At 48.5% G+C, this 13,145-nt stretch overlaps 1 protein-coding gene across 1 annotated transcript; it reads right to left on the bottom strand.

The window, feature by feature from the left end:
* Positions 1 to 1,216: 1,216 nt before the first annotated feature.
* Positions 1,217 to 12,944, bottom strand: NGDN (neuroguidin). Its single transcript, XM_053362919.1, has 11 exons — positions 12,837 to 12,944; positions 10,732 to 10,791; positions 10,556 to 10,627; positions 9,140 to 9,277; positions 7,412 to 7,496; positions 7,248 to 7,300; positions 5,457 to 5,580; positions 5,120 to 5,288; positions 3,436 to 3,592; positions 2,005 to 2,068; positions 1,217 to 1,371 (listed from the first exon to the last, which is right to left on the bottom strand). The coding sequence occupies exons 1-11, from the start codon at positions 12,885 to 12,887 to the stop codon at positions 1,352 to 1,354; spliced, it is 993 nt and encodes a 330-aa protein (XP_053218894.1). The 5' UTR covers positions 12,888 to 12,944; the 3' UTR covers positions 1,217 to 1,351.
* Positions 12,945 to 13,145: the final 201 nt, after the last annotated feature.

Below are 13,145 nucleotides of genomic sequence, written 5' to 3'. Positions count from 1 at the left end.
TTTGCACTCTGGTAAAGGTCGTGGCGGCTGATGCTGACTCAGGAAACCCATGCCGGGGGGGGGGCGGGAGAGGTAGGATTCGAGATATTGTGTTTTTTTCGGGGGGGGAGCACAGGAGAAAATAGCCTCTGAGCTGAGATGGGAAATTATGCATGTAGGGGAGACAGAACAATTAAGATGCCCTTGCAATTCAACCCCCCCCCCTGCAAACAGGCCTGGCTCCTCAATCCTGTGGAAATCCCTCTCTTAAGCTCGCTGGAAAGCCAGCCCTCCCTCCTTCTGTCTCCAGCAGCGCCCCCCCCCCAAATTCCTCGAGTGTGTCAGGCGATTGATTTCCTCCCTGTGTTTATCGGATTCCACTTAGCCCGATCAGGGTTTAAAGCAGCGGAGGATTCCCCTTCCCACTCCGGCCCCCCAAAACCAGGTCGATGGCATTGATTCTGCCAGTAGCTCTAAACCAGACAAGCAGGGTGGCAGGGAGAGAGAGAGAGAGAGAGAGAGAGAGAGATGTGGGGATTCCCGAATTAAAAAGAGGTTTCCTTGCTCAAGGGGAGGGGAAAAAGAAAAAGAGATAAAAAAAGAAAGCAGTTGCGAATTTACATGACTCTTTGACAGTGAGCAGAGAGAAAGGGGAGCAAGTCACACATTTTGTTGGGGGGGGGCATGGGGATCAACATGGGGAGCAGGTGTTAGGAGGGAGCGAGTGGTTATGGACCCGAGTGAAAAATATATTATTCAACTGTGTTGATTTCCATTCCAAATCAATGGTGTCCCCCACGGGTATCTGGGGGTCGGGGAGACCATGCCCCCCTCCAGGTTCCTAGTCTTCATTTTCAAAGGGAAAAAACAGACCAGGTTTCTAGAATATGAGGAGAAATGAAAACGCTATTCTTATTTATTGCATCGATACCCCAACTATTTTTCTCCAAGTTCTCCCCCTCATTTAATCCCAACCACCCTGTGAGGTAGGCCTGGGCTGAGAGGCAGTGACTGGCCCCAAGGCCCACCCAGCGAAGCTTCATGGCTGAACCTTGGCTCTCCCAAGACCCTAGTAGTGTGACACGCTAACCAATGCACCATACTGCCTCCCTGCTTCTTCTTCTGTTTTGTGCGAGAAAAACCAGCCTGCTCCCAGCTTTCTTTCTGATCCTTCCGCCCCATGAAAATCTCCTGCAGGTGGTCTCTCCCACCCTCCCTTCACAAGATGGAAAGAAAAACACGACAAATCTTTTTTGCTTGACAGGGAAAAGAGAAACGAGCGCTTGAGCTTTATTGTTACCAAATCTAACGGATGTGAAAAGTCCCGAGATATTGGGGGTTGCAGAGATCGGTCCCAAGTACTGTGAGGGGGTTATCGCCTCTTGCGGAAACCTGGGGTGGGGTAGAACGGGAAAGAGAAAGAGAGAGAAAAAAAGAGTGAGTTAGTATAGAGGAGAGGACAGGATTTAGCACGTGTACATGGGTTATCTCATGCAGCTAGACCTCTGCGAGGAACTGGCATCAAGAAGGGTGACATGGAGTGAGGGGGAAGGCTCAGGTGCTACAGAACAGCTTCCGGCAAAGTTTTTTTTTGTACCCTCCAGGTACAAATTTTACCAACCTGCTTTTCATCCAGCTACATCAAGTAGCACGTGTTTAAAGCAGTACCCCAAGCACTTTATAAACAGTTACGGCTTCCCCCAGAGACTCCTGGGAATTGTAGTTTAAGGGCGCTGAGGGTTGCTGGGAAACCCCTACTTCCCCCTGCCCCACAGAGCTACAATTCCCAGAGTTCCCTGGAAAGAGGGACCGAATGTTAAAGCACACTGGGAACTGTAGTTCCGGGAAAGGAATAATTCTCAGCACGCTTGACAAACAACATTTCTCAGGAGTCCTTCAAGGAAATTCCTGGCTCCCCAAGAGTGGTATCATAGAGCTTTAAGTGTAGGGTTCGACAGGGCCTCTGTGCGGACGAGGGTGAGCTTCGCCTCGCCAAGAAAACCAGAATCTTGCAATGGCACTTACCTCTTTTCTGCTTTCCTCGTTTCATGCCGACCTTTTTCTTCTTTTTCCTCTGGGGGCCCAAATCCTGAAAGGCGGGAATGTGAGGAAAGAAAACATGAAAACCTTACACGGAACTGCAGGCTGTCATCAAACGGCATTTTTAACCGCATCTTCTGAGGCGCAGCCAGAGATTTTTGAATTGACTGTTAGCTGCTTAAGCAGACTGTCAAGTGACCCTTAGCTTTGTGGTTCACCTACACAAAGCAGGCCTAGCCAAATGTCATTTGATAAGTGAATGGCGGGAACATTTTATGGCGCCATCTCTCTGGCAACCAAACGGGACAGGACCCTGGTTCCATCTCCAGGACGCAAAGCAGCATGATACTGCTTTGTTATTTACAACTAATCCAGAATGCGGATGCTAGACTGGTGACTGGGAGTGGCCGCCGAGACCACATAACACTGGTCCTGAAAGACCTACATTGGCTCCCAGTACGTTTCTAAGGACAATTCAAAGTGTTGGTGCTGACCTTGAAAGCCCTAAATATCCTCGGCCCTGAGCGTCTCCACCCCCATTGTCCCCAAGTTACAGGGAACCAGGCAGAGGGCCTTCTCGGTGGTGGCGCCCGCCCTGTGGAACGCCCTCCCATCAGATGTCAAGGAAATAAGCAACTATCTGACTTTTAGAAGACATCTGAAGGCAGCCCTGTTTAGGGAAGTTTTTAATGTTTGATGCTTTATTGCATTTTTAATATTTTGCTGGAAGCCGCCCAGTGGCTGGGGTATTATTATTATTATTATTATTATTATTATTATTATTTTGTTGTTGTTGTTGTTTGTTTGTTTGTTGTTAAAAAGGTAAAGGGACCCCTGACGATTAGGTCCAGTCGTGACCAACTCTGGGGTTGCGGCGCTCATCTCGCTTTATTGGCCAAGGGAGCCGGCGTACAGCTTCCTGGTCTCGTGGCCAGCATGACTAAGCCGCTTCTGGCAAACCAGAGCAACACACGGAAACACCATTTACCTTCCTGCCAGAGCGGTACCTATTTATCTACTTGCACTTTGACGTGCTTTTGAATTGCTAGGTTGGCAGGAGCAGGGACCGAGCAACAGGAGCTCACCCCGTCGCAGGGATTCGAACTGCTGACCTTCTGATCGACAAGTCCTAGGCTCTGTGGTTTAACCCACAGCGCCACCCGCGTCCCTTTAAGTTGTTAGGAGGCCCCTATTCGCCTCTCCGAGCTACAATTCCCAGAGTTCCTGCAGTTGGGAACGCACTAGAAATTTCCCCACAGGAATCAATGGAACCCGTCAATCCGCTATGCAAGCACTCGCATCACGAACAATTTCCAGCGAACACACTGAGTTCGGGAAGCAGGCGTTGCATGAATACCTTCCAAATTTCTACTTTGTGTGATTCAGGCAAGAGCCGCCCACCCACCCACGACTCACCTCTCCTGATGGGGTCGCTGCCCCGGTCAACGCAGTGATGTCACCAAAGTGGGTGAGGGAGCTGAGCTGCGAGCCCAGGTCCCCCACTCGTCGACGCCGCGCCTTCTCCTTCCGGGTCACGTTGAGACGGACCATCATGCTCTCCTCGTAGTTTGTCCTGCAGAATGAAGCCACGGGGAAGGCAGGGAAAATTGTTACTGAAACTCAAGGCGACCGGCTTTAGCAGGTGCGCTGCCTCTGAACGTGGCTGCTCCACCAGCCGCTGTGGACCAATAGAAAGATCTCTCATGGACACACACACCGCTCACTTGAACATGGAGATCATCTTCCTGGCCGGAAGAGCAGTTCAGAGGCGGGACCAGTTGCCGTGGGAAGCACAAGCCTCTCCCCTGATAAGAGATATCCAGAGACCCTCTGAGGGGGCACTTCTGGAAGTTCCCAGCACCCCTGAGGTCCGGTCGGCCTTCACTAGGGATAGCACTTTTAGTGCCCTGTGGAACTCCCTGCCACTAGGGGGTTTGGCAGGAATCAACCCTGCCTACTTTCAGACGTCTTCTGAAAACTGCTTCAAAATGTGATTTTTTTTCTTAAAGCAGTCAACAGCTACGGAGGCTCAAACTCCAGAATCCCTGCACTCAACAGGGGCTGGACTAGACTGGCTAACAAGACTACGCTTCGAAAGGCAGTCTCTCCAACCTTCCAACAGGGCCTGTGGCTTTCGCAGGCCTGGCGTGGAGCCCGGAAGCTCGATTTCCCAGTACGCTCCACCCTCTGCCTGAAAACAGCCCCCAGAATCCCTTGCAACACCCACGCTCTACTCTGAGAAAACCCACAACCCTCAGACACTGAATGGGGGGAGGGACCAGAAGAACTGCGGGAAATTAGGCGTTTTGTGGAGGGAAGATTCTCTTCCTCCTCTTTTCATACCAGAATCCATGGGTGATGGTTAAACTATGGAATTCACCACAAGATGTAGTGGAGTCCAAACTGGCTACAGTGGTACCTTGGTTCTCAAACTTAATCCGTTCCAGAAGTCCATTACAAAACCAAAGCGTTCCAATACCAAGGCACACTTTCCCATAGAAAGCAATGCAGAATGGATTAATCCGTTCCAGACTTTTAAAAGCAACCCCTAAAACAGCAATTTAACATGGATTTTACTATCTAACGAGACCATTGAGCCATAAAATGAAAGCAGTAAACAATGTCCTGCAGTCACACCATCAATCCGTCAGTCCACACAGTCACAAAAACAAATCAAAAAAGAGCCGCAGAAGCAAAAACGCAAAATAAATAGCAAAAACAGACAAACGGAAGTGTGGCACTCAAACCGGAGCACGTTCAGCTTCCGAAAAAAGTTTGCAAACCGGAACACTTCTGGGTTTGCAGTGTTTGGGTTCCAAGCTGTTTGAGTACCAAAGCGTTTGAGAACCAAGGGACCACTGAATTTCCTACTACCGCTGTGCCTCAAAATAATAGTTCTTGGGGTTCACAAGTGAGGACAGCCCGTTCACGGTGTTTCCCATTTGCTGGACCACAGTGAGAACAGGCTGCTGGACGAGACAGGCATTGGCTTCACCCAGCCCCAGAGCTCTTCCTGGCTTCTCACAGCCCTTCCACTTGCCAAGACACCCTCAACTTCTGCCCCTCTCTTCCCCAGGACTCCCCACCCCTTCCAACTAACCGGTGCTCATCCTCTCGGCTCTGCCGGCTGGCATGAGCGTAGCGCCCTTCACGGACCTCCTCCGGGGCATCCGAGTACTGCTCCTTCAGCTCCCGGATGATGGAGCTGCTGAGCGCTCGCTTTTTGGCCTGCTCCAGAAGCTTCTTCTCCCTTTCAGCTTCCGTTTCATCTGAGCAAAGAGAAGCAACAGTCTGACACGGCCCGACGCAGGCAGCTACCGGCTGCTCAATTGCAGCCACTTCTGGGGTGGGGCAAGGGCAAATTTGCCAGCACCACGCCCCTGCTCTGGTCAGCAATGCCAGACCAACCTTCCTCCACCGCCACCCAAATTGCATACCATAATGTACAGGAACCAGGCGGGGTGGGACATATTTCCTGCTCCCTCCTTTGGACGCCCCTTTCCCAGAATTCTTTGCGCCACCAGCGGCTTCCTCATCTTCGCTCTCCTCCGAGTCGTCGAGCTGCAATTAAAAGAGGAAAACCACAAGGATCAAGCATTTTTTTAGTTATTACCGTGGTACCTCAGGTTACATACGCTTCAGGTTACATACTCCGCTAACCCAGAAATAGTGCTTCAGGTTAAGAACTTTGCTTCAGGATGAGAACAGAAATCGTGCTCCGGCGGCACGGCAGCAGCAGGAGGCCCCTTTAGCTAAAGTGGTGCTTCAGGTTAAGAACAGTTTCAGGTTAAATACGGACCTCCGGAACGAATTAAGTACTTAGGTTACATACGCATACCTCGGGTTACATACGCTTCAGGTTACAGACTCCGCTAACCCAGAAATAGTGCTTCAGGTTAAGAACTTTGCTTCAGGAAGAGAACAGAAATCGTGCTCCGGTGGCGCAGCAGCAATGGGAGGCCCCATTAGCTAAAGTGGTGCTTTAGGTTAAGAACAGTTTCAGGTTAAGTACAGACCTCCGGAACGAATTAAGTACTTAACCCGAGGTACCACTGTAACTGCCTTCTGACAGGACCTCAATTGGTTCAAGCCCAGGCGAGGCCCCAACCAGCCACATTGACATTTGTTTGCCGGGATTCTTCCCTTTTGAAAATAAATGTTTGGTTGTTGGGATTCTTGATCACACAAGCCTTGGCCTGGTCCGCTGAGGCGTTATAAAATCTTTATTTACATGGTGCGTATCTAGCATCTGCTGGGGAGGCACTGTGCAGATGTAACAAGGAGGGCAGAATATAATCATTCAATGCCCAGGGTCTCACAATCTAAAAATGATACAACCCTCTTCATTCTAAGCCGGCATGGCCAATGGCCAGGGGTGATAGCCGGCTGCAGTTCAACAACATATGGAACCCAAGGTGGGAGGGCTGATCTTAAAATACATCAAACCCCCACAAAATGGAGCTTGAAGGAAGTGGGAAACTTCTTCACGGGACGGAGAGTAAGAGAGGAGGAAGAGTAACAACAAATACAAGAATTAATGTAGGAACAGGAAAGACCAAATAAACAAACAAATAATGAAGTTTTTAAGTAGTTTCTTAAAAGGGAAGCTCAGTCAGTAGAGCACGGGTCTCTTAATTTCAAGGTGGTGGGTTCGAGTCCCACAGTAGGCAAAAGATTCCTACATTGCAGAAGGTTGCTCTACATGAACTTCGTGGTCCCTCTCAACTCTACAGCTATGATTCTATGAATTGAGACGAGGCACACCTTAACCGCTTGGAAATCTTGAAGTTTGTCACATTTTCATAAGGGCTCATTTAAAAGTGATGCAGAAAAGCACACATCAAAAGCAGTAATGATGTAAGAAGAATTGCATTTTTTAAAAAAATTCTTAATTCTAAACTAAGAACAAAAAACCCTGCTAAATTACAGAACCTTACTCAGATATAAAGTCCCACTGTAGACAAAGGCTTCTGGTAAAAGTATTGCGTTTGGTTGACATCAGAAAATATAAGCTCTCATGCTCCCCGAAAAGGAAACTCCAGAGAACTGGTGCCACCACAGATAAGGCCCCGCCAAACAACAGGCCCTGAACAGGCCCTTCTATCTTGTGTCTCTAAAATGAGCAAGGACATGCCACTCCAGACCAATGCCAGCCCACCGCTACTTCAGGCAAACCCAGAAGGCCTTGCTCCTGAACCAAAGCCGCCCCCAGCACCTGTTTGTCATACCTTGCTCATCAGGTTGCCAGGATTCGGCTTGAACCGCAGCGGGTCATTTTCGCCTAGAAAGAAAACAACGTCCCGGGATTGCAGATTAGGCTGCACCCTCGGAAGAGCCCCAGGATTGCCTCCCTCCTCCCCACTCTGAAGCTGCAAATGTCCGCATGTCTCACCCAGTGCGCCTGTGACAGCTGCCTTCACAAGTTTGTCCACCTGGTACTTCAACTTCTGGTCAATGGGACGCATCTTCTCCAAGACCTGCCAAGATGTCAAGGACAGGGAGGGGTCAGCCTGCAGCCTGATCAGAGACAGACCCACAACTCGTCTAGCTCGGCAGTGGGAACAGCGAGGGTCAAATATGCAAACAGTCACCCTACAACTCGGCCACGCAGGTGGAAAGACCAACAGGTATCCCGCATGCAGGTAAGATCAAGCACCGTTAGCAGGAGGGACATTAGACTGGAAGGATGGGAGCTTGCCTGTTCTTGATGGGGTTACGCTCCCTCTGAAAGAGTGGGTACACAGCTTGTGGGTACTTCTGGGTCCACTGCTGTCCCTTGAGGCTCAGGTGGTCAAAGTGCCTTCCATCAGCTTCAGCTGGTGGCTCAGCTGTGCCCTTCCTCTGGGCAAGAATAGCCTAACTTCTGCCGTCTATGCTCTGGTAACCTCCAGGCTAGATTACTGCAATGTGTTATACATAGGGCTGCCCCTGAAGATGGTTCGGAAATAATAGGTAAAGGTAAAGGGACCCCTGACCGTTAGGTCCAGTCGTGGACGACTCTGGGGTTGCAGCGCTCATCTCGCTGTATTGGCCAAGGGAGCCGGCGTACAGCTTCCGGGTCATGTGGCCAGCATGACTAAGCCACTTCTGGCGAACCAGAGCAGCGCACGGAAACGCCGTTTACCTTCCCGCCAGAGCAGTACCTATTTATCTACTTGCACTTTGACGCGCTTTCGAATTGCTATGTTGGCAGGAGCAGGGACCAAGCAACGGGAGCTCACCCTGTTGCGGGGATTTGAACCGCCAACCTTCTGATTGGCAAGCCCTAAACTCTGTGGTTTAGACCACAGCGCCACCTGCGTCCCTCTCAGAAATAATAATAATAATAATAATAATAATAATAATAATAATTTATTATTTCCCTAGCCACTCTGGGCGGCTTTCAACAGAACATTAAAAACAGAATAAAACTTCAAACGTTAAAAATTTCCCTAAACAGGGCTGCCTTCAGATATCTTCAACAAGTTGGATAGTTGTTTATTTCCTTGACATCTGATGGGAGGGTGTTCCACAGGGTGGGCGCCACCACCGAAAAGGCTCTCTGCCTGGAAACTTTAGTGCAGAATTCCGCAACCAGGTTGTTCACCGGGACAAGACGGTTTGAGGATATAAAGCCAATCCTGGCCCGACAGCACTGGCTACCAATTAGTTTCCGGGCCCAATTCAAAGTGCTGGTTTTGACCGATAAGGCCTTCGTTGGCTCAGTACCGCAATGCCTCAAGGACCACCTCTTCTCACAGGAACCAACCCAGACCCTGCGATCAGCATCTGAGGCCCTTCGTCATGTGCCTCAATCATGAGAAGTTTGGAGGGTGGCAACACGAGAAAGGGCCTTTTCTGTGGTGGCTCCCTGTTTGTGGAATACTCTCCCCAGGCACCTTCATTACATTCCTCTTCCCGGAGGCCTTTAACAACCTGTGGCCTTTAGAAGTAGATGGGATGTTTCTAATGTATTTCTTTTTTCCTATGTTATCTATGTGAGCTTTTTTTATTATCTGTCTGGTTGGTTGGTTTTAAGATGCTTTGGGTCGCCCTGGGCAAAATAAAGCAACTAGCCAATTCAGTAAGGAATCATCACTGCAAAAGTTTCCCCGATTCCAGGCCTCCTCCCCCGGCCTACCGTTCTGGTTTCCACCAAGCGCAGCAAGGCAGGGTTGTCAGCCAGGGAGTTCCCCGAAGTTTTTTCCAGGATCAGGTGAGAGAGGTCTTGGAGGTAGAGAAGCAGCAGCTGGTCTTTCACTTCCAAGAAACTGAGGCCCTGGGAGTGAGAAAGAGTAAGGGATGGTTTTGGAAGCGCATGGGAAATCTGGTGTGGCACAGATTCTGGCCATGACAGAAAAGCTAATGCATAAAGTTAATTCACACAGAGATATCAAGGAAAGACACACGTTATTCAATCTGGTTTGACTTGGTTAAATATATAAATGGGGGAGCAGAGCCCACTCCCCCCAATACACCAGCAAGAGAAATTATGGGACATTTTTAACTGGAAAGAAAGACTTGAAGTCAGAGATCAGTGGCCAGTATCTTGGGAATTCAATGGTATTTTCTTTAAGACAGCCTTCTCCCATGCAGGTGCCCCTCCCAGATGTTTTGGACTACAACTCCCATCATCCCTCATGAGAGGCCATGATGGCTGGGACAGGTGGGAGTTGCGAGTCCCATAATACTCAGTTCGTACATGTAAGAAACCAACCTTTGGAACTCCCTGCCCATTGATTCCAGGCAGGGGCCTTTGCTGTACAGTGGTACCTCGGGTTACATACGGTTCAGGTTACATATGCTTCAGGTTACAGACTCCACTAACCCAGAAATAGTGTTTGAGGTTAAGAACTTTGCTTCAGGATAAGAACAGAAATTGTGCTCCGGCAGCGCAGCGGCAGCAGGAGGCCCCATTAGCTAAAGTGATGCTTCAGGTTAAGAACAGTTTCAGGTTAAGAACAGACGTCCAGAACGAATTAAGAACTTAACCTGAGGTACCACTGTACTGTTTTCAGCACTTGCTAAAACATTTTTTAGGCAAGGCTATCCAGACATGCAGAATGTTGATGTGTATTTTAATCTGCCTTTCCATTTAAAATTGATTCTGGTTATTTCTTGAATGTTTTATCACCTTTAACATTTATTTAAACTGAAATTTTCATTTTTATTCTTTCTGTAAAAGGCTTTGAGGTGTTTGCAAAAAAAATAATCAAGTGGTATAGGATTGTTTTTGAAATAAAATTAAGTAGAAAAATTTTGTCCATATAAACAGGAAGCTTGATATTTATATATCAAAGCAGTACCTCATAAAATCATTCAGACTTCAGAATTATAAAACTTGGGGGAAGGCTGCCTTAGCTGAACGCTCTGGGGGTTGAGGCCTGCCCCAAAGCTGGAGCACAGTAACGGGGAAGGCACTCTTCACGTGCTCAGAGGCGCTGCCTTTTTTTGTTTTGTTTCACATTACCAAACCAAGAAATGGAGCAGTCACAGAGAAGTCAGGGCCAGGTGCAAATTAGGCTCCCCACCCCAAATTCCTCCAAGAACAACTCACCTTCTCGGTGGGGTAGGCCCCTGCCTGAACCTTCTGCGCCAGAGTCTGTACATGATGGGTCACCGCAACCACCTGTACCCCAGCAAGAGGCAAAATAAGAAAGACGGTGAAGCTTAAAGAGGGATGGGAGATGGGATGTTTGCCGGGAAAGGGAAGAGGAAGAAGGTGTCCCTCACCTGGTCTTGGAGGGATTTCAAGAGGCCAAGGGCGGCCGGCAGATCCGCTTCCACTCTCTCCTGGAGCAAGGAGGAAAACAGAAAGGAGGGGAAATTTTCAAAATACGCACCTCTCCCCTCCCAAAGCAAGGGAGGAAAGGAAACTGGCCCTAAAAATGGTGAACAACCCCAGAACGCACTGCCACAGCTTTTAACGAACCAGAAAGCCCTCCATATCTGGAAGACAAACCCCACCAGGAACAGTCAGCCGCCAGGAACGATGTAGGTCTTGGTCCAAAATCTCTGGAGCGCAGAAGGTCGGGCTTCTCTCCCCCATCAACCTCTCTCCCCTCCGCCACTGCTCCCAACACCAAAATGCACAATTTCCTCATCTAAAAGGCCTCTCTGTTAGAACCTCACCCCAAAATCCCTTGGTAAATCATATCCAGCCACCATCACCCACGCCATGGCCACTTCCAGACAAGGGCCCCATCCACACAATGCTTTTAAGTCGCTAACTGTAGTTTGTTAAGGGTGCTGCGAGGGGTTAGGGGACTTCCAATTCCCCTCGCAGAGCTACAATATTTCAGGGGAAACCGTGAACGGCTGTTTAAAGCGGCGTCATCGTGCTTTAAAAGTGTGGTGCGAACATGGCCTATTCCTTAAAAAATGCTTCTTAAACCATTCTGAAATGGGTCTAAAATGGGTCTAAAAATAATATATAGCTGCAAACACTTGGCAATCGTTTAAATGATTTCTACGCAATTTTACACACGATTTACATACCGAGCAAAACTTAATTATATCAATTCAACCAAACTATATTTTGAATCCCAAAGTCACACTACAACATCTCAGCACCCCTGATTTTGGGAAGCTGAAATTCCACAAGCCCCAGTAAAGCGTGCACAGAGTTGCACTGCTCATTTCTAAAGCGAGAATACAGAAGTTTTGGTTTTTAAAATTACGTTTGCTATTTAGTTACTAACCAACAAAATTAGCTTTAAGCAGGTTCTTCTAGGTATGAGAGGTTACTTACAGCTTATTATCACACCTATATAAAATCCCGTTTCCCTTCAAAATAGTCCTTAGGATTTCAAATCCTTCAATAAAAAAAACATACCAACAGAAAAAATAAGGAACTTGGATGCTTTTTTTTTTTACACACACACAAACACTATTTCTACTTCTGTAGAGATAAACCAAATGAGAACCCAAATGAAAAAGGTTTTTAAAAGGCAGGACGGAAGAAATAAAGAAGAGAAAACTGGACTCATTCTAACCTAAAGGATATCCTAATACAGTGGTACCTCAGGTTACATACGCTTCAGGTTACAGACTCTGCTAACCCAGAAATAGTGCTTCAGGTCAAGAACTTTGCTTCAGGATGAGAACAGAAATCGGGCTCCGGTGGTACAGCAGCAGCAGGAGACCCCATTAGCTAAAGTGGTGCTTCAGGTTAAGAACAGTTTCAGGTTAAGTACGGACCTCCAGAACGGATTAAGTACTTAACCTGAGGTACCACTGTATTCTCCATCCTAGAAGCCAGCCAGAACCCCATTTGTTGGGATCAGCAGTTGGTGATGGCTTAAACCCTGCATGGCATTCTTTAATCAAAAGCATCTGTAAACCACTCTTTTAATATTTAAAATCTCTAAGAGGAGCTACTAAGGTACAACACTGAAAAATAAAACCACCGTAAAATCAAGAGCTACGGCATAAAGACCGACAAGAAGAGCGTTGTAAAAACAGGAAATAACATTTTAAATGTATTTTTTTGTGGGTGGGATGTGTGTCGGTAAATGGTTTGTTTTCTTCTTCTTCTTACTGCGTATTTTGCGTTTCCATTTTGCATTTTTATGCCGTGAGCCACCCCGAGATATCCGGTCTACAAACTTAATAAATAAACAAACAAATGAGCATACAATAAACAACAGGGTTCAATAATCTTATGGGGTTGGACAAAAAGGGGGGGAGTTACATACTGGCATCATGAAGCAACTGAGCAGGTGTAAATTCAGGAACGTGCCTGCAAGAACTGAGCGATCAAAGCAAGGCCCTCTGCACATGCTCAGGGGCACCCTTGCCTCGATTCCCGCCCCTCCCTCGCCCTTTCCCCTTCTTACCCCCAGGGCCAGAGAGGCAGGCGGCCCAGGCTGACTCTCCGCCATGGCCATCGCTCCTACTCCCACGTGGAAAGGAAGGAGCCTCCAATCATCTGGGGTGGAACACCCCGCCTTCTTTGAGGGCGCGGACCAATCAAAACGTAGCCTCCGCCTCCTTCGCGAGAGTTCAGGCCAATGGCCGGAAGGCTTCCGCCCCGCGGGAGCCCCTTCCAGCCAATCGCGCGGAGGACTAGGTTCAAGGCGGAGCCGCGAATGTCCGTGTGCGGAGGGGCCTGAGAGTTCCTCGTCGACTTCCGCCTCTTTACAAAG

Source organism: Podarcis raffonei, chromosome 13 (genome assembly GCF_027172205.1).
Source record: "Podarcis raffonei isolate rPodRaf1 chromosome 13, rPodRaf1.pri, whole genome shotgun sequence".
Taxonomy (NCBI): domain Eukaryota; kingdom Metazoa; phylum Chordata; class Lepidosauria; order Squamata; family Lacertidae; genus Podarcis; species Podarcis raffonei.
Note: the sequence above shows the minus strand (reverse complement) of the source record. Positions and strands in the feature narration are given on the sequence as shown.